The 26,163-nt window shown below is 50.0% G+C and overlaps 14 protein-coding genes across 14 annotated transcripts; 6 read left to right on the top strand and 8 right to left on the bottom strand.

Annotated features, from left to right (window-relative positions):
- Positions 1–556: 556 nt before the first annotated feature.
- SCP_0206280 (hypothetical protein) lies at positions 557–3,956 on the top strand (the record flags this gene model as incomplete). Its single annotated transcript, XM_027754542.1, has 5 exons — positions 557–613; positions 668–718; positions 855–905; positions 968–3,001; positions 3,054–3,956. The coding sequence occupies 5 exons, from the start codon at positions 557–559 to the stop codon at positions 3,954–3,956; spliced, it is 3,096 nt and encodes a 1,031-aa protein (XP_027610343.1).
- Positions 3,957–4,369: 413 nt separating this feature from the next.
- SCP_0206270 (predicted protein) lies at positions 4,370–4,916 on the bottom strand (the record flags this gene model as incomplete). The annotated part of the gene is made up of 3 exons (XM_027754541.1): positions 4,370–4,664; positions 4,727–4,830; positions 4,887–4,916. The coding sequence occupies 3 exons, from the start codon at positions 4,914–4,916 to the stop codon at positions 4,370–4,372; spliced, it is 429 nt and encodes a 142-aa protein (XP_027610342.1).
- Positions 4,917–5,852: 936 nt separating this feature from the next.
- Positions 5,853–6,662, top strand: SCP_0206260 (predicted protein; the record flags this gene model as incomplete). The annotated part of the gene is made up of 1 exon (XM_027754540.1): positions 5,853–6,662. The coding sequence occupies one exon, from the start codon at positions 5,853–5,855 to the stop codon at positions 6,660–6,662; it is 810 nt and encodes a 269-aa protein (XP_027610341.1).
- A 399-nt stretch (positions 6,663–7,061) lies between these two features.
- Positions 7,062–7,945, bottom strand: SCP_0206250 (Vacuolar-sorting protein; the record flags this gene model as incomplete). The annotated part of the gene is made up of 4 exons (XM_027754539.1): positions 7,062–7,298; positions 7,348–7,462; positions 7,514–7,691; positions 7,765–7,945. The coding sequence occupies 4 exons, from the start codon at positions 7,943–7,945 to the stop codon at positions 7,062–7,064; spliced, it is 711 nt and encodes a 236-aa protein (XP_027610340.1).
- Positions 7,946–8,259: 314 nt separating this feature from the next.
- On the bottom strand, positions 8,260–9,567 carry SCP_0206240 (Sphingosine N-acyltransferase lag1; the record flags this gene model as incomplete). Its single annotated transcript, XM_027754538.1, has 5 exons — positions 8,260–8,299; positions 8,350–8,444; positions 8,498–8,713; positions 8,765–9,055; positions 9,118–9,567. The coding sequence occupies 5 exons, from the start codon at positions 9,565–9,567 to the stop codon at positions 8,260–8,262; spliced, it is 1,092 nt and encodes a 363-aa protein (XP_027610339.1).
- Positions 9,568–10,214: 647 nt separating this feature from the next.
- SCP_0206230 (U1 small nuclear ribonucleoprotein) lies at positions 10,215–11,182 on the top strand (the record flags this gene model as incomplete). Its single annotated transcript, XM_027754537.1, has 4 exons — positions 10,215–10,454; positions 10,529–10,793; positions 10,855–10,954; positions 11,005–11,182. The coding sequence occupies 4 exons, from the start codon at positions 10,215–10,217 to the stop codon at positions 11,180–11,182; spliced, it is 783 nt and encodes a 260-aa protein (XP_027610338.1).
- Positions 11,183–11,508: 326 nt separating this feature from the next.
- SCP_0206220 (Glutathione-independent glyoxalase HSP31) lies at positions 11,509–12,583 on the bottom strand (the record flags this gene model as incomplete). Its single annotated transcript, XM_027754536.1, has 8 exons — positions 11,509–11,601; positions 11,658–11,729; positions 11,787–11,889; positions 11,950–11,996; positions 12,057–12,242; positions 12,302–12,378; positions 12,434–12,470; positions 12,524–12,583. 8 exons carry the CDS (start codon positions 12,581–12,583, stop codon positions 11,509–11,511), a joined length of 675 nt encoding a protein of 224 aa, XP_027610337.1.
- A 774-nt stretch (positions 12,584–13,357) lies between these two features.
- SCP_0206210 (Maintenance of ploidy protein) lies at positions 13,358–14,476 on the top strand (the record flags this gene model as incomplete). Its single annotated transcript, XM_027754535.1, has 8 exons — positions 13,358–13,377; positions 13,432–13,519; positions 13,577–13,649; positions 13,723–13,876; positions 13,938–14,071; positions 14,129–14,248; positions 14,299–14,345; positions 14,396–14,476. 8 exons carry the CDS (start codon positions 13,358–13,360, stop codon positions 14,474–14,476), a joined length of 717 nt encoding a protein of 238 aa, XP_027610336.1.
- A 1,732-nt stretch (positions 14,477–16,208) lies between these two features.
- Positions 16,209–17,420, top strand: SCP_0206200 (hypothetical protein; the record flags this gene model as incomplete). Its single annotated transcript, XM_027754534.1, has 4 exons — positions 16,209–16,340; positions 16,409–17,159; positions 17,223–17,347; positions 17,409–17,420. 4 exons carry the CDS (start codon positions 16,209–16,211, stop codon positions 17,418–17,420), a joined length of 1,020 nt encoding a protein of 339 aa, XP_027610335.1.
- A 591-nt stretch (positions 17,421–18,011) lies between these two features.
- On the top strand, positions 18,012–19,325 carry SCP_0206190 (Threonylcarbamoyl-AMP synthase; the record flags this gene model as incomplete). Its single annotated transcript, XM_027754533.1, has 2 exons — positions 18,012–18,042; positions 18,091–19,325. 2 exons carry the CDS (start codon positions 18,012–18,014, stop codon positions 19,323–19,325), a joined length of 1,266 nt encoding a protein of 421 aa, XP_027610334.1.
- A 1,294-nt stretch (positions 19,326–20,619) lies between these two features.
- SCP_0206180 (hypothetical protein) lies at positions 20,620–21,222 on the bottom strand (the record flags this gene model as incomplete). The annotated part of the gene is made up of 1 exon (XM_027754532.1): positions 20,620–21,222. One exon carries the CDS (start codon positions 21,220–21,222, stop codon positions 20,620–20,622), a length of 603 nt encoding a protein of 200 aa, XP_027610333.1.
- A 230-nt stretch (positions 21,223–21,452) lies between these two features.
- On the bottom strand, positions 21,453–22,919 carry SCP_0206170 (hypothetical protein; the record flags this gene model as incomplete). The annotated part of the gene is made up of 2 exons (XM_027754531.1): positions 21,453–22,430; positions 22,509–22,919. 2 exons carry the CDS (start codon positions 22,917–22,919, stop codon positions 21,453–21,455), a joined length of 1,389 nt encoding a protein of 462 aa, XP_027610332.1.
- A 365-nt stretch (positions 22,920–23,284) lies between these two features.
- Positions 23,285–23,680, bottom strand: SCP_0206160 (hypothetical protein; the record flags this gene model as incomplete). Its single annotated transcript, XM_027754530.1, has 1 exon — positions 23,285–23,680. One exon carries the CDS (start codon positions 23,678–23,680, stop codon positions 23,285–23,287), a length of 396 nt encoding a protein of 131 aa, XP_027610331.1.
- A 24-nt stretch (positions 23,681–23,704) lies between these two features.
- SCP_0206150 (hypothetical protein) lies at positions 23,705–24,268 on the bottom strand (the record flags this gene model as incomplete). The annotated part of the gene is made up of 1 exon (XM_027754529.1): positions 23,705–24,268. One exon carries the CDS (start codon positions 24,266–24,268, stop codon positions 23,705–23,707), a length of 564 nt encoding a protein of 187 aa, XP_027610330.1.
- Positions 24,269–26,163: the final 1,895 nt, after the last annotated feature.

Below are 26,163 nucleotides of genomic sequence, written 5' to 3'. Positions count from 1 at the left end.
TAGTGGGTGGAAGCGCAAAGCGAGACTTTCGAGGGCGTCAGGACTCAGGCAATCAAGCAGAATGATATTATCACGTGTGTATCAAATACGAACAGACAACGCGTCACAACGCGTCCACAAGTTCGCGGGCGCTTGAAGCGACTTGACTTCGTTCCTCGTCGTACAGTACTGACTATGACTTATCTGCTGGCGGTAAGTCTTGCTCTACGTATCTGAAGTAACCCATTTTTACGATGATCTAGATCTATCCTTCCACCTCTTGCACCTGCAATGAAGCGGTATCGACCTCTGCTCGGTCGGGCGAGGTGCAAATTTCGCCCAAAGCGCATTCAAAACCAATTCATGTGTGATTTATGCTTATAGGGTACTACAGGAGACTCAGATTTTTGCCCAGAAACCAGTGATGAAGGTAAATAATGTGCGGTTACTGTGCGGATCTCACCTTGCATAATTATCTTTCAGGTGATTGCACCTGTGCACCAGAGACTCCTGCTCCCCACACATCAAATAAGGTGATATCGAATAGTTCAATTGCACTGACTTGAAATACTAACGCATGTATCCTATGCCGACACAGGAGATCTTCAGGTTGTCTTGCACTGACCAGCATTTGGTTATTTTTATAGACGTCTGTCACCGATGCTTATAATCTAACTATCCCCTTTAGGTTCATACTGCTGCGGCAAAGTTATACGACGGCATACACTCCAACGACGATGTACGTGATTCTCCTCGTACACCACTGTCCCAAACGGCTGCATATATGCAGTCTCATTTACCTATTCCTACTAAATAAACATCATTTCCGGCCCAATTACGACCATTCTCGCATGAATCTGACTTTGCGTATGCAGACTGATAAGAACAGATTCCTTGCGCATGCTGAGAACCCTAAGGTTGCGACGGTGAGCACAATGCTAGTAACCATGCAGGCGCCTTCGGACTCATATATGCTATCCAACCGTAGGTATCTGACTCGTCCATCGTCAAGAACATGCCGCGGATGCCGGATCATGCTCTGCTACCGTTGCCGCTCAGTGTCCAAGCCAATTTGTCAAACAACTCATCCGCTGATTTTGCTACTCCCGCTTCAACCATGCTACTTGTGGCCGAAGAATCGAACGCTCTGCTAGCTTCTCAACAATGTTCCGTTATGCCTGTTTTTGCTACCATTGCATCTGATACTGTCATTGAAACGTTTTCCGGCGCACCCGATACCGCTGATACTGTAGTTGCACCTGCTGACCGATTTGCACAACCTGTGGAGTCAACTATATCTGACAGTTCTCTCCATTTTGACCTAGTCGGTCATGCTGATTCCACTACTGGTTTCGCTGCTAGTTCCCCAGCTGTGTTCGTCGACTCAAACGAATCCAAGCCTGCCCCCTTTGTATCTCCAGAACGAGGGGATTCTGCTGGCTCTGACCAATCTGAAGAACGTCGATCGCTATCCGTGTACTTCCCACCTTTCACAGATGAATTACAGGCAAACTCCGAATTGTCATCAAATCAGACAACTCTTTTCTCGTCACCTGTGCGCAACGAAACTTCCACCACGTCTGACAACGATCTCAATTGCAACTCTCTTTCTCTCCCCCCTCTGCCTGAAAATACTCTTGCTACAGTTTTATTTGCACCCGCTGATTCCTCCGCCACTTTCCCTGCTACTGTGCTCATCGATTCAAAAGAATGTACGCTAGTACCTTCTGAGTCTTCAGAACAAGATGTCTCTGCTGCTGCCAATCTCCAATGTGCTCCGATTCTTCGTGGCTTTGACCAACCTGACGAACTTGAATCATTATCTGTGGTCTCCATACCTCACATTGGCCGCTCAAGCTCCGAATCATCGTTGACTCACACAATCGATCCCTCGTCAGCTCTTCCCAGTGAAAATCCAACCCCGTCGTCTGACGAAGATCTCGATTGCCCTGCTCCTTCTCCCTCCAATTTGCTGTCCGAAAACACTCTTGTGCCAATTTCAGATGCTCCATTGGTCCAAGCTACGGTTCCTGATGCTACCTTGGTGGACTCCGCTAACTCTACTCGTTCCACTACCGTTACTGCTTCGACAGATCATGCATTCCAGTCAATTCCTGATGTGGAAATGAATTCTGACCTCACCCCTTCGGAACCTACATCAGCTCTAATTACAGGAGCTTCCGAGGCCCTGAACCCCGCTCATGCCACTCGTGAAGAAATACCTGTTGGTGGCACGAAAATGGTTGAACCAGGGTTACCACTGGATTCACCTGCTCTCTCGCCGGTGAACTCTTCTCTTGTGGCAGTATCTCCGCCTCATGTCTTGGAGCCGCTTGCAGCTTCTAGAATATACCTTCAAGGTGACCCCCGTTCTGTTGCTCTGCACCAGCCGTCTTCGGAAGACCGCGCGTATACAGACTCCCGCGATGCTCTTGCTGGCCGTATTTTTGTGTCTGATGATAGATTCTCCCAGGAAGATGTTGATATGCTCGAATTACCAGCGTCAAGTCCCGCTGCTTCTCATTCGTCTTCTACACGTTCCTCTATCGAAATTGTTGCCTTTCTTCCCACCGCACACGAAGGTCGTCCTTCCGGTGGTGACTCACAGATCCGAATGCAGGTAGATGAAAACTCGGATTTGCCGTCATCTCAGCGCAGCCAGTACGAGCCGAACCATAGATTGGAGGACATAGCGCTTCAAGAGGTTCTCCACAGTTCTCCACAATCTTCTCCACCACTGCCGCCTTCTTCGCCCTTTCGGTCGTCCAGCCCGTGCCATATTTTTTCATCATCTCCCTCGAGAGATGTCGGCAACACACCGCCATCCTCCCCTCCTCCAACGTCGTGGTCCGAGTCGGACGAGAAGCCGAACGGAGACTCCACGGGCGAGATTGCGGATGAATCTTGCTTGGGCAAACGTGCCCGGTCTGCAGTCGAAGAGACGTCAATGGAATATCAAGACGACCATGACATGGCCATGGATGCAGCTCTGGAGGAAAGAGAGGTGGACGTAAAACGCATGGTAAGCGTCATCTGTCGTTGCGATTGTCAATTTAACCCATCACTCCACCCAGAAACCAGATGTGCATCTGTCTCCACCGAGGCCTCCCAATCCGAAGCGGCTCACATTTGCATCTCAGCAGAAGCAGCGCAAGAAGCTCGCGGCACCATTCCGCTCTCCGTTGGTCGACAAAGCTACCACTCTTCAGGGATTGCATGCCGTTTGCGCACGCGGGATGACCTCACGCGATCCTGGAGCAGAGACAATCACGGTTGATACCTCCTCTTCCCAACTGGAACGTGCCCAGATGTCCCAAGCTGCAGCTGCAGCGTCTTCGACGAAGAGCCGGGATTACACGGAAAATGCTGCGAAACAGTTCAGGTCACCCTTCTCTACATCGACAGCTGCACCCACATATCCATCTACCTCTACTGTATCGTTCTCGAGCGTCAAAGCCACACCCACCATTCAGGTTCTCCAAGCGAAGGTACAGACGCTGAAGCAGGCGATCAAATTCAAGAACGGGAGTGCGCAGGAGGACGACAACTTGGAAGCACTGGTCAGGAAATGGAGGAACGTAGGCAGAGAGGTCGCGTGGGCCGTGTGGGATACGGTGAAAGACGTGGACCCCACTGAGAACATGACCGCAGTGAAGGGGAAGAACTCGTGGTTTGAGGACGAGTACCATGGTGCGCCAAAGGGTAAGGGGGGCTTAAACGGAAGTTGGGGATATGATACCGGTAAGAAGGGGAGGTCCTGTGCGTTTGAGGCTGGATGGGGGTGGGACGGAGACAAGACGGGGACAACCGCGGATTCGGAGATGATTGATGGTGACCGGGAGAAAGGTGCTGGGGGAGAGGATGAGGATGAGGCAGCTGCGGAGCATACCTTGGGCACGATGCTGCGACACTTCGGAATCGCCCCAGAAACTCTGGGATGGGACGAAGATGAGGGAGATTTCATCGGAGATGTCTAGTGAATAGCACTAAATCCACAAATCTTGGTACCGAATGGGCGAAATGATCGTCGCGTCTCAGTCACCTGACCGTGACAAAATCCCAGTCTTCGAGTTGAAAGTTGACGAATCTTATATATATATAGTATTCTCCTCGTTTTGCCATGCAGGACTGATCGGCCTTTCGATATCCTCCGATCTGCCTCGTTCCTCTCCCAGTCAAATTTTACTGTAAGGAATGCCGTATAGATGTTTTTGTGAACGCACGAATGTAGTTAGAAGTCAAGAAGCGCACAATCCTCACACAACAGAACACGATGGTACAACCTAGATCGGAGACTACTAGTACACGAGGGCACATGAATACATCAGCAACGGAGTTCAGAAAGTCGAAAGCCATAGTAGGTACAAGAACATTAGCAAGATGATGAAAACTAGATCCACTGCCAAAGAAGGTAAAGAAAGTCGCCGCCACGACCTTTGTTGATATCCGTAGTCTTCCCGTCATACCCAGGAGGAATACTGTCAACGCTTTCCTTGCTCCGCAGCAGGGCAACACTCGCGATCTGTCGGGCTCCAGTAGTGATCGGTAAAAGATAGCGAAAATCACCACCCGCCCCGGCCGCGAGGTCATTCCTATTCGGGTCCTCGCTGGACTGAATGACAACATCAAAGGCGGAAGCTGCGTTGCTGGGGTCCGCCGTATACACAGGGACCAGCCAGACAAATCTGTAATATGCACGGTTCAAGCCATCGGGAAATTGAATGACGCAGGAGTGTGTCTTAATAACGCTACTCGCTTGCCTCCGAATCCAGCATTGATATCATCATTACCTCCTTCGACCTCTAGGACGCGGTCTGACGGTTGCTCTGATTGTAGAGTCCCATAGACAACCTGGTGGTGAGTAAAAAGGTCAGTGAGTACTCAAAGCTTTCAAGTATTACACTGACTCGATGATCAGAGATCAGCCCTTGCGCCATGTTGTTGAATGCACGGATTCCGAGTTGAATATTCAAAGGCAGGGAACGAGAGCTAAGAGAACGAGAGCTCGAGCACTCCTTATATACAAGGCAGCAAGGTTCAGAGACGGAGGGGGCATGGGAGAAACAACAGCAGCTGATTCATGGTGGAAGCTGAGATGGCAGGTAAAGTTTGAGGATATGACGATGGGGTAAGATGCAACAGTCAACTGACATATCACTGCAAAAACATTCTGAATAAATAGATCGATTGGATATGAATGGTCGAAAACGAGGGCTCGCAGCGGAGCGCGCTGCAGAACGGAAATCGCGTGCCACGTGCACAAAGGGGTGAAGGGGGCGACGGGAAGCTTGCTGCGGCAGCCACAACAGCAGAAGCGAAGCGAAGGGCGGGAAGGAAGATGCACTGGCAAGCGGATCCCATTTGGGACCGATTCTGGCGTCTGGGAGTCGAGGGAAGTTCCGTAGCCTGAAGGAGAGGCCTATATTGCTCTTCGAGATGTGATCGGTGTATAAGGCTCATGCATCATGGATCAGCCTCTAGACAAGGAAGATATATAAGTGTACTGCCACGCTAGGTTGGGGGCACACACGTTTATCCTACAGGCAAATTCTATGTTGATGGCGGGCTCTGGCCACAGCGACAGCGAGAGTGGAGACATAGATATGGCCATTGTGAATTACCGTATAGATGCTTTCCAACACCAGGGATCGGGGAAGGGCCTGGATAAATTGACATTTGACGCAGCTGCGGCGCATTGCAATTGGTGCGAGTTCGCTATTGTAAGCTGGCTTAAGTATTCTTGCCGAGTCCTGGTAATATAGGGAAGCGTCGGCGCGTCCTATTGCACTGGTCACCTGACCGTGACAGAACTCTCGTGGTCTCGTTGTCTCTTCGAGTCGAACCTCAGTAGGTCCAGCGCTTTCTCTAACAGTATGCCTCCGAGGCTGTACCCTTTCATTCTAGTTGCCCCCTCTACTAGAGGTCTTTCTCTGGCGATCACTCGTCATCTACTACAAACCACCACTCTGCCTGTCTTCGCGACTCATCGCACCAATACGCCCGACGCCGTCCACATGCGTATCATGGATTCTCTGGCAGGCGTTGACCAAACTAGGCTGAAGGTGCTCCCCCTGGATCTCACGTCCGAGGACAGCATCGTCTGTGCCTCTCGCGCACTCGCGGATGCCCTCCCCAAAGACAGCAACCCATTCATCCACGCAGCCTTCTTCAGCGGTGGGATCCTTCACCCAGAGCGACAACCGGGGGACCTCGTCTTGGAAAATATCCAGCAGACCTTCGAGATCAATGTCATATCCCACCTCCTGCTCATCAAGCATTTCTCGCGATTTCTCCCTTCTCCTGGTACCCAGACGACACACCCTCATGCACAGTCTGCACCGACGCTCTCGAAATGGGTGCATGTCTCTGCACGCGTCGGATCCATCTCCGACAACCGTCTCGGTGGCTGGTACTCCTATCGCTCCTCAAAAGCTGCACTGAACCAGGTCGTCCGCACCTTCGACCTGCACTTACAGGCGAGGAAGATTCCTGCGCTATGCGTCGGTGTCCATCCAGGCACGGTGAAGACAGATTTCAGTCGCCAGTTCTGGAGCAATGTACGAGCCGAGGACCTGTTTGAACCCGAGTTCGCTGCGCAGAGATTAGTTGATGTGGTGAAGGGGCTGCGTCCCGAAGATAGAGGGAAAGTTTGGGATTGGGAAGGGAAAGAGGTGCCTCCTTGAGTACCTATTGCCATCTTCGAGTTTCTCATGCACAGCAATGTATTAATTCCTCGACCGCCGGCCGTTGTTCCTCGTGCATGCCGTATACGACGAAGTCAGGATCACATCCAGCTCAGCTAGCTTACTCTGGTCCTGCTGAAATACATGATATATCGCCTGAAGAATGACTGAGCATCGCCGCCACGGCCCCTGTAGAACGCATCCAGCGGTCCATAAGACATATCATGCGTGTGAAGTGTACAGTGTGTTGATCGGACGGGTAGCACTACATAATAAAACAACGGTGGCACAGCTAGAAAAGCCCAGAGATGTAATGTAATAGCGAACATTAGTCAAGCAGCATGCACAGACGAAGGGAGAGAAGATGGGATACAAGGAGATACCAGTCCGGGTGTATGATCACATCGCCAGAGCTGCTTGCAACTCTCTGAGCTGCGCGTCCTCGTCGTCCTCCACGGCCACTGGCTGCCGACCTGCGAAATCATGGTAAGTACGAAGATGAATAGAGATTTTCATTTGAATATACGTGCCTTCCTCCACTCTGCTGGGCTGATGTAGTGGCACATGGTCCGCCCCCATGAGTCGCTCGTTCAGCTCATCCTGCTCCAATTCCGCCAACTCGTTCTTCAACTCATCCTGTAAAACATGTTGTCAATGAGATCTCCCAGGAGAGACCGAGACGAACCTCATCAATATCCACTCCGGTGTAAGTGCTTGTGGAGATAGCTTCGGAAACCTCGTTCGCCAACTGCGTCTGCTCCTGTATGTCGGACATCGTCGTATCCACCTTGTCGATTGACCTGCTCCAACATGTTAAACGGTCACTATCCGAGGATCAAGGGGAGTCTTACAGTTTGCCGTGAATATCCTTCAGCGCACCCGCCGCCTTCTTCATGGCTGACATCGTCTCCGCATTGAAGCTCGCCGACTCCAACGTATTCACCTGCATCTCGAGCTGGAACCGTGTACCTTGCAATCGCTCAAGCTCCTGCTCTGTCGCCTTCTTCCGTCTTAGGGCAGCAGTCGCAGCTGCGAGCGAAATTGCAGCGATAAAGCCGCCTTCTCAGTCTGGGAAAGTAATCCGAACGCAGAGCACCCTCACCTGCCTTGTTCGCCACAGCATTCGCCCGTGCCTTCTTCAGCTCCTCATCGATCTTCTTCTGCAGGTACTCCTCTTTCTTGTCTATCATCTGCAGCTGCTGCCGCAGTGTGACTATGGCGTCTCTGGATGACTGTTTGGCATCTCGCCGCCCGCCGAAATAGCTCATGAAGCCGGCCATCATGGTAGCGAGACTCTACGAAAGTAAGGTATCGGGAAGAGATAGGTTGAATAAGTATATGAGTGACGGCCGCAGGAGTGATTCTGGGTGAAGTGACCGTCCAGTTATACTCGATACTCCCGATAAGGAAACCTCAGCCTCCGCCCGGCGGCAAAGCTCGCAGTTGGGTGCTCACGATTGTCGTAATACTTGTATCACATCTAGACATTACAGGCAAGCGAAGAAAACCAAAAATGGGGCGTAATAGTGCTGCTATTTTACGCAGATACACAGGCTACAGAAGATGATGAAGCACGGTGCGGATCAGCGAAAAGTTACTAATCCTTCTTATGTTCCGTCTTGTGGTTTTCGCCATCTCTGCATGCACGTCATGAACACACAGCATACAAGTAATAAGGAGCACGCACTCTTCGTCGTCACTGCGCGTATCCTCAGCGCCTTGACCGCTGACAACTCGCCACGCCACTCGACAGATCATCCAGAACCACATGAGTTGGATTCCCTAGAAGACGCAATTCATCATAATCGCCAACAGGAAGTTGATTAGATACATACCTGCAGCATGGACAGCATAGCAAGGAAAGTATCGTAGATCAACCGAGATGAGTTCTGTTTTTCTAGCACACTGTGGACAAAAGGACGGGCGTCGAATGCGCATTTGATAGCGAGGATGAACAGCACATGTCGGGTGACAAGCCACGACAGCAGGAAGAACGTGAACGTCGCGTCGCAAAGTGTAGATAGCGCCAGGTAGCGGAACATCTTCGCCAACTATTCGCCCGCGTCAACATAGACAGCTAAGACCGCAGGCTATGCACTCACCGCAAGGAATACGTCACACCAATCCATCAGGAGCATAATGAGACACCCTACTCTCGTGAGGTTGTAGACATAGCTCCCAATCATGAGGAGTACAGTGATGACATGATGCGTCATCATCTGCCAGTGATCTTTCCGGCGGGCCTCAGCATTGAGAATCAGTACTTGGTGGACGTAGAATGCACTCTCCAGGAGATAATAAAACTTGGTTGGAGCAGCAATGGGTATATTAGGATAATTTAGCCAGACATTCCTTGGGTGCAAGACCTTGGTGGGGACATTGCGATGAACATACTGTTCCAACCAGGCGTTAACAATGCGAGGACAGGCACTGCACCACAGCCAGATGAACTTACCAAGCCAAGAGAGAACAGGGCAGTGTAGGATATGGCGGACCAGCCCTGTTCAGCGAATCGTACGACACTTCTGTATATTTTCTTTGCTTCTTTTTTCGAGACGGCGGAACCATTCTTATGCGCTGCACCATTACCGTTCGCCACCCCGTTTGTTTTTCCGTTCGGTTTGCCATTTCCATCAACGTGTATGTTCTCCCTCTTGCTACGGTTGAGGTCGCGCGTCAGCTTCCACCGCGCAAACGGCTCTGAGATGTAAAGTCGCGTCAAGTCGCGTAGCATGGCCATGGCGGCGATGCATGTGATGATGAAGCAGCCGTCCAGAATACCGACACCATAGTAGGAAGCATTGGGGAAAGAGTCCGGCGCTGCCGGAGGAGCGGTCGGATACGAGAGCGTAAAGAAGGGGATGAGAAACGATGGTAACCACTCTGGGGCCCGAAGGGTATTCATTGCACTCGTGTACGCGTGGGGCACGTCAAAATATCATGAAGCGTCCAGAGAACGCGGTCGTCACGGTTGGAGGATATTCGCACAGAAATGTTGACTACGTGTAACGCGAACCCTTCAGTAACAACCGCACGGAGTGGACGACGACCAACTTACGGAGCACACAACCTGGCTAGCCTAAGACGATCACCGCTGTTGCAGCAGACGTTGAAAGAGGAAACCTCTCAGTTCCGACACGACTTGTTCCAAACGTGCTGCAACCTTGCATGATTGCGGGAAACTCGCGGGAAAAAAATCGCGTTATTTGGCCGAAGCAAATAAAGCCTTACTGTAAATGGGAAGGGGGATGACCGACCACTCAAGAATTCGCAAGCAAAGCACCGTTTTCTGTGCAAAAAGCTCACAATAATTAATATAAGCCAACATACGGAGCTCTCAAAGCTCTCGGAAGTGCCAAACGATGCACGAATGGCCCGGCCGGCCGGCAACATTCGGCCATGGCTTTGGTTTTGCAGAATTATGTAAAGTACCTATATCGAATTACATACTTACCATTTTTGGCGAGTAGAAAATCATAGACGTGAGAATATTCGCGCGTGTCCAGAGGGTCTGGTGTCCCAGTCTCACCGCCATCTGCGCTCCGTTCAACCATGTCATCTACACAACCCAATGCGACGCTGTACCTCAAAAATTTGAACGACAAGGTGAACAAGGAAGAGCTACGCATCCAACTTCTTGCGCTCTTTACGACTTATGGCCGGGTCATCGACATTGTCGCTCTGAAGGGTCAGAAAATGCGAGGGCAAGCATTCCTCGTTTTCGCAGACCTGGCGGGTGCCACCGCAGCCATGCGAGCCTGCGAAGGTATCGTCTTTTATGATAAACCGATGGTGCGCCATCCATCTCAAGAACCCCTCTTTGGAAGTCTTTGATATCGACCAGTGAATATGGGCACGTGCTACAGCATATCCAGTATGCGAAGACCAAGTCGTATGCCACTATGCAGCGGGAGGATCCAAGCTTTGTTCCTCCCTCCAAACTTCCCAACGCGAGTGCCGCTGCAGGGAAGTTGACGAATGGGGCTGAGAAGCGGCGGAGAGAGGACAGGACGGATGAGGACGGACGAGAAGCGAAGAGGGAGAAGAACAGTGACGAGGAGGATGGAGAGGAAATGGAGATTGAAGAAGACGAGGAAGGTGCGAAAGAGAGTGCGGCGGCCAACCTTGACGGTACGCCTCATCCGTACAATTATCCGAACATCATTCCTGAGTGCAGTTTCTCTGCTGTTAGGTCCCATGCCTGCAAGTGTCCAACATCGATCCGCACGACTGCTATGTACGAACCTGCCTCAAGAGGTCACCGATGACGTGCTTTCGGTACTGTTCCAACAGTACGTGTATTCCTCCCACTGAATTAAGGCGAGTTTTTCACGTGAAGCAGGTACCAAGGCTTCCAAACCACTCAGGTGGTTCAGGCACCAACACCGAACGCTGCTGGACAGAAAGCCAAGGTGGCCCAGGTGCTATTCGATTCACCGGACTTCGCTGCCGTAGCAAAAGACGCCTTAGATGGCTTCACGTTGAAGAAGGGATGGGCCATGACCGTTGCGTATATTTGAGTTTGTATTGTGTACGTCGAATGTTGCTTTCGCTCAGCTTCTATCAGCATATGTTCAATACATGTGGACTGATGTTGTTACGAGGGGTTGCGACGTGCTCTGTACACGTCAAACTGCTGCTTCCCGCCTTCGCCGCTTCGTATGCGTGTCATCCGTGACACGATGTCTTTGAATCCGTTGTAAAGTTTATCCACTTGCCATACATCGTTACGCGGACATGACCATGCTTAACACAGGAAATGAGCGAGCTATGTAGAGACAACTGAGCTCTTAAAGATAATACATGCTTTGTTTGAGATGCAGTCAACAAACACCGGGTGGCTCGCCTAAGCCAAGGCCTTTAGAATGGCTTCACCAACGCCCTTGGCTGAAGCAGGGTTCTGCCCGGTGATGAGCTTTCCGTCAACAACGACCTTGGCCTGTAACGACCTGGTCAGACACAATTTCACCAGTGGACAGAATCTCTGGAACTTACGCCCCAAGGTGCAGCTTTCTCATACTTCCCACCGAGAGCTACGATACGATCTTCGAGAAGGAAGGGAATATCCTACAATGAATGTCCGTTAATATCTTGCATCAAATGCGAAGGAACTAGAGGACTGACCTTAACTTTACCAATCTGCTCCTCCTCCACGTCGGAGAAGCCGGTGGCAGTCTTTCCGGCAAAAATGGACTTGCCGTCTGCTGTAGTCACACCAACGAGGGCACTATGTTCCAATGAGATTAGGACAAGGCGCAATGCAGAGAGCGCTGCACGAGGCACTCACGCAGGTCCATGGCAAACAGCGGAAGTAACTTTGCCAGAGCGGTAGAACTGTGCACGGAAGCGATACGTCACCTCGGAATACGACATCGCGAGTGATTTCATACGTACGTCCGATGCCAGCTTGATATTCACAGGGTCAGTTGCAAGATCGAGAACGGGGCCGTGCCCGCCGACGTAGAACACCGCATCATATTCGTTCACATTAACCTGCGAAAGCTTCTTCGCAGTGGCAAACTTCTCCCGGACAGTCTCATCGCCACTCAAGAACTTGACGCTCTCGTCATCTTTGAACGACTGGCAGCGTGTGAATCAGTGAATCTCCTGCACAATTGCAATCTCATATAACAATTCACCTGCACGCTGCTCTCATCAACGGGAGGGTTGGGGCCATTGGGTGAGGCGAAGTCAATGGTGTGGTGAGGTGCAAGCACTATGGTAAGATTAGCGTTAGAACGACCACTACGGTATGCTGGTGAGGAACATACCGTAATAGGGGTGCGCCGCCTCGGGGAGATACCATCCCTATAGATGAGTATATTAGATTGCATAGCTCAGCTGAACACGAGTGGTGATACCGTCTGCGCGCCCGTTAAGGTTTTGTCAGTTGAAGTGTACACGAACAGAATGCGGGGCATGTTGGTGATTGGAGTTGACAATGGAGCGACTCCTGAGCGCTGAGCTCAACTTGGGGCACCTTTTTATTCATACCTCCTGTGCTTTGTCAGGCAGGATAGAGAGAGGTGCCAAAACTTTCTCGCAACATCGATCGAAGTCTCTGAGGTTGCGCCATCGCTGACGGATCAGCCAGGTGTTGCTGGAGCACGAGCCAGGATTTGTAGCCCATCAGCCCCATCGCGGGCTAGTTCTGATGACTGTTACAGTGTTACGGTGCACGAAGAGTCGTCGAAGATATCGATAGAAATCTTGCCGCAACGCTCCTGTTATGATTCAGACCTGAGAGAGACGCAGTGGCTAACAGTTCACCAAAGTTTAACTTTGCACCTCGTATCTGCAGGCCGCAACGCATTACGTCACACACATCTCCTGCTTTGCGCGACCGTGACTCGATCATGTTCCCTTGAGCGACATCTTTTGTTCAGTCCTATGTGACCTTAATGTGTAGAATGCATGCACTGCTAGGTTTTAATCTCTTCTGAATTTCTGGTTTGCAACCTAGGAGATATGAATAAACGGATGAAATCATGAAACGATGAACGAACGACAGAGTATCGCATTCGCGAGTCCAGATCACGATCTCAGGCAGGCACGTGACATGAAGTGACGCGCTTCGTACTATCGCCGCTCCGAGTCCGAGTCGTAGACTCCGTTAGACCATCCAGTTGCCATTTGGTTCTAGCTTGTGTTTTATCGCCAGAACCTCTACTCTATACCCCTGCAGTATCACAAAAATGTCTGCATTCTTTGGCCTGTGCGCATTTCTTGCTATTAAATAATCCAGAAACATCCGCTGATCAGCCCGCAGCGGCAAGACACGCACCTTTAAGCCGCGCAAGGATGTCCCGGAGGGCACAAAACAATACCAGCTTCGCAAGTATGCAGAAGCCACTCTGGTACTCGCCTCCCCCTTGAAGGATCTATGTCTTGTTCGAGGTTGACGGCGCATCCAGGGATCGGGGAACCTGCGCTTGGCGGTTCAGCTACCAGACGGGGAAGATCTGAACGAATGGCTTGCGGTGCATGGTGCGTATCATGATCCAGTTCACGGATAGCAATTGACCGCCGCTGTTCTGGGTGGGAACCCAACATCTTCTAGCTGTTGATTTTTTCAATCACCTCAATATGCTCTACGGAACCATCACCGAGTTCTGTACGCCACAGGAGGCAAGTGGTCTTAAATGTTTTTCACTAGACTCTCATAGCGAGATATACGCATTTGCACAGTGTCCTATCATGTCCGCTGGACCACGGTGAGTTTCAATCCTAAGCAGTTGCGGCAGTACGTGTCGCTGATGCGTTTTCTGATTACAGCTATGAGTACCTATGGGAAGACGGAGTGAAATATAAACGACCAACCAAGCTTCCTGCGCCAGAATACGTAGATGCGCTGATGAATTGGGCACAGGGATTACTTGACAACGAAGAGATATTCCCCAACAAGATTGGTAGGGTTTTTCGTGCATGGAAACTGACCGACCGTGTTCAATCGTGCTTACTGTCAGGTGTACCATTCCCGAAGAATTTCCGGGACACCATCCGGACAATTTTCCGCAGACTTTTCCGGGTATATGCGCACCTTTACAGCAACCATTTTGACCACATCTGCGCTCTCGGAATCGAGGGTAAGCGATTGAACTATCTAGATGTGCTGCGCAAGCTGATGCCCGGCTAGCGCACTTGAACACGAGTTATAGGCACTTCTTCCTGTTTGTGCACGAGGTAAACAGTCACACCGGTTCCGTACGACTGCACTGATGTACGTGACACAGTTTGACCTGGTCGATAAGAAGGAGCTTGCTCCACTGGATGAACTCAACGAAGCTATCCTGGCCGAGGACAAATCTCGATGATTTCGCTAGACCCGCCCGCAGCTGGTGGTACACCTCGCCCACAGATTCATATTCACGACCGTCATAGCTGGTGAGCGTGGGATATTCTGGCGAGAGATCGCTCGATGTCTGTATATTGCCGCCGGTTCTTATACGTATTGTATCCGAGGAACAAGGAGACGTCGGGTTGAGCTCAGACTCGCATACCGAGTGAATGTTGGCGATTGGTATTTCAGCCTCGAGTATAAGCTCGACTCAAATCGGAAAGTTGGTGCGTGAAGAAGCAGATCATGAGTGAGGGTAAAGAGTGCCGTGTCTGCTGCATCGTGTCCTGTCAATATAGCGCTTGCCAAATAGAGTTTTGTTCGGTGATGGTGGGATAATTATAAACAGTAATTATTGCATACGTAGTAGTAACTGATCGGTCCAGTTGGTGCAACGCTCTAGTCTGCTTTCTAACGCGCCTCCTTGTCGAGAGGTCGGACAATTTAGGCGGAGCCTAAAGTTTGGTAGTTCTTTCTAATGCGGAATCTTAAACCTTTGTGATACCACGTGATGCAGGTGGCGCTGTAAGTCCGCCGAAATTCACGAAAGTCTTCCTGAAGATCCTCTCCACCCTGGTTTGGGCACATCGCAGGTGAGATGAGGTGCTACAATGGATGGGTGATGGAATGGTGAATTTTGCTTGGGCGCGGGGCACAGAGAATAGAGGGATTCCTACGAGATTCAAACGTGTAATGCCCTCTTGGACCAGTGCAAAGCAGATAAGACAGCAAAGTCTCCAAAATCAATCTCAATTAATATACCCATTGGAAAGTATTGTATACACATGCAGCACAGGACAACGGGTGCTTCTTGCGCTCGAAACGCGACGCGTTCAGCGCGATTTACAGACGCGTTGTGCCAGCACGTGATGTGCCGGGTCGGCAATCAAGACCTCCTAGTAAGAGCCCGTAATAGAAAGCAGACGTCAGACACGGATATCCGAGGTACGAGGTTGAAGCAGAGTGTCTACCATCTGCCCTCGGGAGACTACAACGCTCTTCATCCTCCACGAATCCGCCCCCCCCACACCCCGGTAATCCGTCGGCCACAAGCACCGATGTCTGCGACTTTCGTTTTCTGAACCATCCTCTAAAACGTCCATACAGCACGAACGTCTAACTGTTGCGGTATGTTAATGTTTGAATTATCCGAGCGACATTGGACCTCGTCCGTTCTGAGTGGTGCGAGAATGTTCGCAGCCGACGGTTCCTGTTTCTAGGCACGTTGAGTTCTCCTGGTAGCCTGACCTGAGATGGAGTATGTGGCCCAGGTCCTGAGAGCCTCGTCAGAATCGGTTGTGTCTGCTCCACACCGCCATGTCTTGGCTACTATATGGGGCTCCACTCGATGAGAAGTGTAGCGATTTGAGATACTCTTTCTTCTCACAGCAGAGTTGGTCGGTGCGTATGGACCGCAGGATGCTGTCCTTCTCGACAATTCTTGACGCATCCCTTGATGTTCCTCTGCTTTTGCGCCGTGATGCATGACGCCGCAGTCATTGACGCATAATTAATGAATTTCGCAGACGGTTCTCCTACGCCTCTCTTCATTGAGCCTACCTCCTGGTCCTGTCCTGGTATCCACGATAGCTCTCCGGTTGCGCACATCGGCGTCGAGCGCCCTCACTTAAGTCGAGCATACAGCACCTCATTGCATCCGCTGTCCACTGTCCCTTAACCATTGAGTTAGCGACCTTCACCTACTTCCGATGGAGAATTCAGACTGGGAATCCGTCCTTCAGTTCGTCTCTGAACCCCTCGACATCGCTACCGTCCTTCCCGAGAAACCCGTCTCAGAGCGGTCCACTTTTGTCACACCTCCTCAGATCCCATCGCCACCCGTAAGTCCCTTTCTTCCCTCCCACTCATCCGGCTCATGTGTAATCCACGGTTCCTCCCGTTCGATTAGGTTTCGAACCAAGGTTCCCCAGAAGAAGGGACAGATGAATTGGAGGGCAACACCATCGTTTCGGTCTCCACTGCTTTCTACCCCGGTGCCAATCTCAATATCCTCCCCCCTGATATAATTTTCCTTTCCTGCGATGCTGTCTTCTTCTATGTGCACAGCCATCAAGTGTTAGGCTCGTCCGAGAATGGGTTCAATTCTCTTCTACCAGCCAATCCGCAGAAAGGAAACCAGGACATAGGCCCGATCATCCCGCTGCCGGATTCCGCGAATGTGGTCAATATCGTGCTTCACACGATTTACAACATGCCCTGCAGTCACTACTCACCGTCGGTGGATACACTCATTGCTTCCGTCGACGCGTTGCACAAGTATGGCATCTCCGTCAAGAGACACATTGGTCCCTCGACCCCGTTGTACTCCGTCGTCCTCTCGCAAGCGCCCGTCGCTCCCATTGAGGTATATGCACTTGCGGCTGCGTATGACCTGTACGAACTCGCTGTACCAATCTCATCGCACCTACTATCCTTCCCACTTCCGACACTGTCGGATGAACTAGCTATGCGCATGGGTTCCATCTACCTCAAGCGCTTGTTCTTCCTCCATCTTGGTCGCATGGATGCTTTAAGACGTCTTCTTCTCTCCCCTCCCCACCCGCATGCCCCGACGACCACCTGCGATTTTGTCGAACAGAAAAAGTTGACTCGCGCGTGGGCATTGGCCTCCGCCTATTTGGCGTGGGATGCAAGGCCAGGTGCGTCCAGGTTTACTCATCGACCTGTGAATTTTAGTCTCATGGACTTATTCTTGTATGTAGACTTGTCTACGAGTTCAATAGAGTCTGCGTTGTGTCCGCTGTCGGAGCATCTCTCCTGTGAAGTGTGCCAGAAGGCCCTGAACGACAGGGTGAAACAATTAATTGTCCAGTGGTCTGTCGTCAAGGTTAGTCTCACCATTGCTGTTGCACAGTTATCTTGTTAACGCAGTCATTGCTGCATCACAGAGAACCATTTGATTTCAACTCTCATTCCTTTCCAGCTTGTCGTGAAGCACATTCGTTCCGGCATAACTTATCCTACCTGCGCCGAAACAATACACGAAGGAAATCGATGCGCCAGTCCAGTAGAAGCTCCGCATGTATCATTTTGTCCTCATTCGCTTCTTGTTGTAGCTTTTTACGTCGCACTGTCTCGCATATGTATACGTTGCTGTGAGCTTTTGGTGGTTCCGGTTTTGCACCCTGCATCTGCATCTGTTACACTAGCAGTCATGCGAACCAGTAGTTACCATACCTTATTGGAGAACACGCAAGATAAGTAGGTTGGACCTTCATATCCCCATTAATCATACCGAAGCGGCGCCGCTGTTTTTCGCAGAACCTAGACAATGTATATGGCTCTTCAAAGCTTCATGATCATTGGCTATCAGACAAAATGCTATACCCATGGCCATCGAATTCCCCGTGGGGGTGCCAGGTTCCAGAAAACAATGATGGTAATGCGGGCCGAAAATTTGAGCGTCAACGAGATGAGATAAGATAGCAATTGCCATCCTCCCTGTTAAATAACATCGTTAATGGTCCCCGCTGTTGCAGCCAGGGCAGTGCATGAAGACGTTGTTATTATCCTTGCTGAGACGTACGTTTTTCTCTACGACCTTATTGTTCGCTAGGCATCCTTGTCCAGGTAGTACCATGGCTTTCGCGACCCAGGTTCTCCGATGCGACCCATCCTCCATCTCCTTCTCAGCCTCTGACGTCCCAGACATCACCTGTCAGGAAACTTTGCAGGCTTTGCAGCGCGCGTCTCAAAATTTGCATGACTTGCAGACAGTGGCGTTCCCCACAGAGACCGTGTATGGCTTGGGTGCATTGGCTCTCAACCCGATCGCTGCATCTCGCATTTTCTCGACGAAGGGCAGACCGCCGGACAACCCATTGATCGTCCATGTGTCTTCTCTCGCCATGCTCCACAGTCTTCTGCCCCAGAATTATGTTGTCCCGAGGATATGCAATATTCTCATCAAACATTTCTGGCCTGGTCCACTTACACTCCTTTTCCCATCCAATCCTTCAGTCATACCACCGGTCATTACCGCTAACCAGCCAACGGTCGCCGTTCGAATGCCCTCCCATCCGGTAGCGAGGGCACTCATCTCGATCACCGGTGCTCCCATAGCAGCACCCAGCGCGAACTCTTCAGGAAAGCCCAGTCCCACTCGTGCTGAGCATGTGCTGCGAGATCTAGGACGAAAGGTCAGCTTGATCTTAGATGGCGGTCCGTGCGAGGTCGGTCTGGAAAGCACTGTGGTAGATGCTCTAAGGGACGATGGAAATATCCGTGTCTTACGGCCGGGAGGAGTAACAGTGGAGGACTTGGAGCGCGTCGTCCGGCAAGAAATGGCCGATCATGCATCCGTACCAAAGGTCCTCGTCCATCGTCGAGACTTTCAAGATGCAGAGGTGGAGCAGGCGCCGACAACGCCAGGAATGAAATATCGACATTATTCTCCGACCGTTCCCGTCATCCTGTTGCGCACATCGTCCTCTCCGCCCTCCGGAGAAAAACCACTTAGATTTGCCTCTTTCCTGGACACCCTCAAGTCTAGAACACCTGATGGGCAGCATGTTTTGAAGGCGGGGCTGTTGGCACCATCAGATTCTCCGTTGTTCACTGGAATCACGGCTTTCGATGGGATCGAGTGGCACCCATTTCCCTTAGGGCCGCTGCACGATCCCGCAGTCTCCGCGCAGCGCCTCTTTGACGGGCTGCTTACACTAGACAATGCCGGAGTGGATATCATACTCATAGAAGAACTAAAGGAGGAGAGGGAAGGGCTTGCAGTCATGAACCGGGTGAAGAAGGCGGCAGGAGAGGTTGTGCGGATAGACTTAGGACAATTACTGAACCCTACCCGCTAGGTACGCCCGTCTAATCTTAATCATATCGTAAGTAGCCGCCCTGCAAGATCTGCCGAAGTTACGGTCTTTGTGTCGTTGGTACTATGGCTCAAGCGCTCACAGGCATGCCCTCCAAGTCGGCAGTAACGCAAAAGTAACGCATATGTCACAGACAGTAACGCGTGCCGTTTTGTTACTCCGCTCGGCAGCCTAATCGCGAAGGTCGTGACCGTGTCGTGGTGGACGCCACCACTTGAAACCCCGCTGCCGACGCTCGCGGCAGACTTCGGCCAGTGACCTGCCAGCGTGAGTCTGCGTTACATTGCAGGTCAAGAAGGGACTCCTCCAATGCCGATCCGTTTGAGCTCGTTCAACCTCAAGAATGATGTAGTACTATAAAATCATACATATGAAAGATAACTAAGTGGTAGAGGCAGGGGAAAGGACTAATTGAGCAAGGCGCCAACTTGGGGGGCATGCTGACAATCTTGTGAGCCATAGTACGACCTTGCAAGAGGTCTCGGATGACCAACTTTTTGTGCGCAACCCGACTATTTACGGTCTTAAGCGTGACAGAATGATGCCACGTGATCATTTGCCCGAAATGGAGGCGTGCTCAAGAAGGGCACGAAGAGCGCAAGTTTGAATACCATTGCACCAGGACAGAAGGAAGCATCCCGAAAAAAAAATTTCATGCAGATGCACTGTTCAGACCCATGGGTGAGAAGACAGAGGGAGAAAGTGCCCCGTGAGGAGCTCGAGAGGCCCAGAGGGAGGAAACTTAGGCCATGAGGGCCTGAAAATTAGCTGAGGGGACTGTAGATTTCCCATGAGGGACTGTAAATGGGGCAGCAGGAAGCCATCTTCAGCATGGCAGCCTCCACACCAAAATTTGGCTGAGGACGGCCATGAAATTGATGCACAATGCCACATTTACAGTCTCATCGACAGTCTCAGCGGTCTCAAGGCGAATTTTCCATCACGGGCACTTCAGAGCTGTTGTCGTGCCATTATTTCCATCACACAATTAGCTGAGAGCAATAATCTACCCGCCCATCACTAAATTCTTGTGCGTCACACCCGCCCGTGCACCCACCGTTGAGTAACACCACCCGCTCGTGCTAGTCTCCCAAAGCCAGACTACAAAATCAGTCCTATGAGAGGTTGGAGGGACGGACTAATATAGGTCTGCTTTCAAATGCACCCTCTTAACTATAGTACAGGATTTCACTTGTGAATGCTGATATGCTCCCAGACCTCCTGGCCTCTGAAAACACATTTTTCAGCGATCACTCAGGCCTCACTACTCTATACCTTAGCCTTCAAGATGTACCCGACCCATTCGTGACCTTCTGTGAACCATCTGACTTTGTGCGACTTTGTTCGACTTCACTCGATTCGATGGTGGGACATAAATCTTTCTCTTGTAGAGGATGACACCATTGCGAACTTCCCAGTCGGAGAGCGATGATTTCATGGGGAATGGCCCTTTGTGCGCAATTGCTTCGAGGACTTCATAAACAATGAGGTCTTTTGCTGCATGATTCCTGATTTCGTCGAATAGTGTCGGGGAAATGGATCGCATGAACAGTGCATCAGGTAGAAGGATGCGATCTTCATTATCACTTTCACTGTCATCGAGTCCGTTACGACGAGATAGCACATCAGATTGGATCATCTGAGTGCCAGGGACGTGGATGAGGTGAAGATCGAATTGTGATAGTTTGAGACTCCATCGTGCTTGTTGGTGGTTTAATTTCTGGGCTGTACGGAAGTACGTGAGGTTCTTGTGATCACTGCGAACTTCGACGGGATGGGGAGAGCCTTCTAGATAATGGCGCCATTCGGTAAGGGCTCGAATGATTCCGAGGAGTTCGCGGTCGTAGATTTCGTAGTTTCGTTCAGCTGGATTGAGCATCTGCGAAATGTAGGCACAGGGATGGAGGTCTCCATTGATATTGGCTTGGTGTAAAACTGCACCCGTAGCAAACTTTGAAGCATTGAATTCAACAATAAAGGGTTTTGCTTTGTCGGGCAGCAACAACACTGGGGCAATACTGAATTGTCACTTTAATGTGTCGAAAGCCGTCTGGCATTCGGTTGTCCATTCAAAAGGTGGAGACCCAGCGGCAGTACGCGTAAGGTTCATCAATGGTTTGGCAATATCCGAGAAGTTGGCAATTTCCGGTAGAAGTTTCCAAACCCTAAGAAAGAGCGAACACCTTTTACCGTGCTTGGTTCAGGCCATTCTGCAATTCCTTTAAGTTTGATGGGGTCCATGCCGATGTAGTTCTCTCGAATGATCATGCCTAGGAATTCGACTTCCTTAACGTCAAAGAAACACTTTTCCGGTTTAAGGGATAGGTCGTTGTCTTTGAGTCGCTGGAGTACGTGTCGGGTTCGAATGTGATGTTCTTCCAAATCGTTCGAGAAGATGAGGATATCATCCATATAAATGACTATCCATCCTTCATCGATGATGTCCTCAAAGAGTGCGTTCATCATCATTTGGAAAGTCGCCGGGGAGTTGCAGAGTCCAAAGAACATGACCATGGGTTCGAAAAGTCCACGGTTTGTCTTAAACGCACCCTTCCACTGGTCACCATCTTTGACTCTGACATTGTTATATCCGGAGCGTAAATCCATTTTCGTAAAGATCGATGCGCCTTTGAATTGATCCATAAGGTCAGAAATGAGCGGAAGAGGATAGGTGTTCTTCACCGTCCCTTCATTCAGGTATCGGTAATCCTGACAGGGACGTAGTGCTCCGTCTTTCTTTCCTACGAAGAAAAATGGTGAAGCCATGGGAGATTTCGACGGTCGGATGTATCCTTTTCGCAGATTTTCTTCCAGGAAGTCATCCATCGCTCCTTGTTCTTTGAGCGATAACGGATAGACTTTACAGTCACGTGGAATAAAATCGGGTTTCAAGTCAATGGCGTGGTCCCAAGGCCTGGTTTCTGGAAAGCGTTCAGCTGCTTTCTTTTCAAAGACTGACTTCAAATTGTGGAGGTAGTCGGGTACCAACTCCTCAATGGTCTTGGGTTTGTCTGCAGCTGACACTTCCTTGTGTGCCTGTTGTGCCAATTCCTGTGATTTACCGGATGGTTTATAAAAGATCGTATTCTGTGCATTACAGAATAATGGGGATCAAGTACTGTGTGTCATTCTTCCAATGGTGGGGCCTCTTCGTATAGTGAAGACTGCGGTTCCAGTCTCTTCATTTATCAAAGGCGATTCCTTCCTGATGGGTTCAAATATCCCAATAACTGGTTCTCCTGCGATATAGGAGATAACTAGATCGTCATCATCAAGCTGATCCATAGAGGGTTCTAATGGTGGGTCATCTGGTTCGGTATCATTCTGCACTGCGGGTAACTCGCCACGCTCAATGTTATCAGCCATGATTTCTCTGATAGATTCTGAATGTCCAAATGAGGTCAGAGAAGTTTCGGTGGTGATTAACTCTAAGAGGTCATCTTCCTTGAAAATTGAAACTTCTTCATCTGGTACATCTTTGACGGTGGGTTTCGGTGGCCATTTGGCATCTTTGCCAAACCAAAAGTCACCAGTTTCCCAATTGATCATCGGATTGAGACGTTTAAGCCACGGCATGCCGAGAAGTATATTCTCTTTGCCAATGCCGGTCAAGAGGAAGCAATTAAGTGTGTTCCTTCCTCCAATCTTCATCATCTTCCAGGTACAGTGGGTAATGGTACCCATTTGATTTGGTGTGCTGTCCGCATTTATGACTTTAATCAGTTTCGGTAATTCCCATTTGATGAAATCATTTTCTTCCGCAAAGCGAATATGCATGAACGTTTTGGCTGCACCAGAATCGATCAAGGCTTCTGTCAGTGCAACATCTTCCTTCTCTCCCAATGAAATATTCACAGTGATTGAATTTCCACTAGTGTTACAGATAATGAGGGGAGATACAGTAAGATGTGATGGTCCATGCGTTACTAGTGGCCATCATTTCAAAAACCCAACTGGGTTCGTTCTTCATCAGTCATGTCGTTGAAGACGTTTTGCACATAGGCGATCTGTTCCTCTCTGGTTTCTTCCTTCGGCATCTCCTTCTTCTGTGCGAGGTCTTCTCGCATCTTCTTGATCCATGTAATCGCATCGGTGTCCAACCCGGGCTGTATCGTTCTGGCACGGGTGAAACTTCCAGACTGGGAGTGGAATTGTCTGTCGTTGGCTATATGGCCCTTCTTTCCGCATAGGAAACATAATCCTTCTTTCATTCTCTTTTGTCGCTCGTCCGGGGATAAGCGCGAGATATTGACACGATCAACATCCATCGCGTTTGGATCCTTTGCAGAAGTCAAGTAGTAGGGACGATGGGTAAATCGGCTCTTCCCTCGTGTCATTGTAGTGGCTCCTTGCTTGAAGATCTAAGCAGATCTCCATTGGTTGTCAAACCGCGAGGTGTATTCGTACCACTTGTCAAGTGTCTTGGGCATGCTTTCCATCCCATATCTCCTTTGTCGGAGTGGGTCATTAAGTCCCCACTTGAAATATTCGATACTTCTGGCATCTTCTAATTTCGCCTTGGGTGCAAGCGATTGGAATTTGGCAATGTAGTCATCTGCAGTACGCATTCCTTGCTTGATGTTACGCAACAAGGTACAAGCAGTTTCTTCAATATTCTCATCGCCGAATGCTTTGTTCACATCCGTGATGAACTCCTTCCAACTTCCATAAGAAAGGAAGTTGTCATTGATGAGTTTTGTTTCTATGAAACTCTGCACCCATGATTCTGCTGTTCCTCCTTGCATGTGCAACAGCACAAATGCAATCTTCTGATTGTTCTCTTGGTAGATATGGCTATTCCCAGCCATATAGTTCTTGCATTGGTTTATGAATTCCCTAAGCTTCGAACGGTCTGAACTGTTGAAGATCTTGGGTTTTCTGAAACCAAGTTCCTTCTGACTGCCATGGTGACGACTTTCATCCATGGTAATTGTAGCCACTGGTGGAACGTCAACGGGTGCGATTGGTGCAAGAGTCGGTTGGGGTATGGGATTCTGGACAGGGGGGTTCCAAGGGGCGTCTGGTCTTTCTCCTTGATAAGAGATCGGTATACCACTGTCTGCGATATGTAGTAGTACAAGCTCTCCAACATTATGGGGTAGAGTTGCTTCGTAGTCACCACCTGGGTGATCGATGTGTTGATCTGGTCTGATGAATAAAGGTCGTCCGTTTAAAACGTGTACGTTCCTTTGTGCGTCCCACTCTGCCTGAGATGGGAGGAGGTCGATGTACTGCTTGGGAAGGGCAGTTGGGTTGATAAAGTTCAAATCCAGTGTGGATAAATTCTTCTGTGTGACCTATGTCTACACATAGACTGCACAATGTCCTCAACTAAGTGGGTTCATTCGTCGTCGGCTAACAAGCCCATAGAGTGTCTTCTGTCTTCGAACTGATACACCTATTTGCTAATTGCTCGAGTGATTACCTCAGCCTCCTCGGCCTCTTGGTCTCTCGGACAGACCCCTCTCCAAAGATAAGTGATCAGTCTATCCCTTCAGCTGCCTCGATTACAAAGTAATCTCAAACGGTGCTTTAGCAATTGAATCTGGATGTATCGTTCAGTCTTCAAGGTTCGGTCCGGTCAGTAGTTCATTGTTAGACTTTGGGAAGTCACAGAGAGTAATAAGATCTCGACCTAATGTTACGCGGAAGTGAAACACGAGCGTCAAGTCAAGTCGTCACAAGACAAGGTCTTAGTCTAAGACACAAGTCCGTTCAAGAGACACTTCTGATGATGTCCTCGCACTGAAGGTCGATCAGAGTTCATTCTTATGACTCGCAGTAGCTGTCTGCTACTAATGGTCGATCTCAGTCAGAGGCAAGTGAAAAGCTGGTTTAATGGTAACCAGGTCGAGATGGGGATCCAGCTCGATGAGGTCGTCTACTTATACAAAAGGTATCCGCAGTACTACGCAGTAATACGGGATCGTTCATTGGCTAGATAAGGTGAAACGATGTCTGGGCAAGGTAATGGCGAGGAAGTAATATGTATGGGAAAGCTGAGTAAGATCGTGAGAGATAATCTACTAATGGGGATAACGAGTCGTGTATCAGAATGAGGTAAAGATGAGGCGTACATGCACGTCTTGCATGTGTGATAAGAAGAAGGTCCGGAGTTGGATCTGGTGTAACCCTAGACTAGGGGTTCTGGACATCTGGGTAGAGAATCGAAGGTTGCGCTCTGATGAGTCACATGTTGGATCACGTGGTCTGGTAAAGTAAAGGGAACGAAGAAAGGAAAAAGAAAAGATGTGCCATAACTGAGGAGCGTTGTAACAGCAAGTGCGCTTTCTGTGGATACACTGGTCACACGAAGGAGGAGTGTCAGAAGTTCAAGGTGAGCCAGGTGAAGGGCACCACAGCGAAGGGCGACAAGAACTTATGACTCCAGCGAGATCGAACCTGAGTACGTTCCTACCAGAAATCAGGTTGCTGATGTCTTGATGAAGAGGCTTCCTCGTGAGAAGTATGAGAAGTTTTCAGTGGGGATGGGCTTGGCTTAAGTATTTTCATTTATATACTTTATTTCCTGTCACCCTGAGTGGGCATGTTGAAGTACATACATTGCGACATGAGCAGAGTAGTACGGTATTTACACCACCATGTTACTTACATAATCACATAAGTAGTGCTGGCGGACGTTCGGACGATGCACCTCAGTCACTTCTTTGCTGTCGCACGAGACTGAGGTGAATACTCTCTTTACCTACCTTTTATCTCCTTACTGACCTGTAGTAGCTGTGCTTGGTCCCGCTCTAGGTTAGTATTAATACAGTCACTCGTTTGCTATCGCACGAGACTGAGCTGCACTTGGTCTCGC

The sequence above is a fragment of the Sparassis crispa genome (assembly GCF_003851025.1).
Source record: "Sparassis crispa DNA, contig_000001F, whole genome shotgun sequence".
In the NCBI taxonomy this organism is placed as follows: Eukaryota; Fungi; Basidiomycota; class Agaricomycetes; order Polyporales; family Sparassidaceae; genus Sparassis; species Sparassis crispa.
Note: the sequence above shows the minus strand (reverse complement) of the source record. Positions and strands in the feature narration are given on the sequence as shown.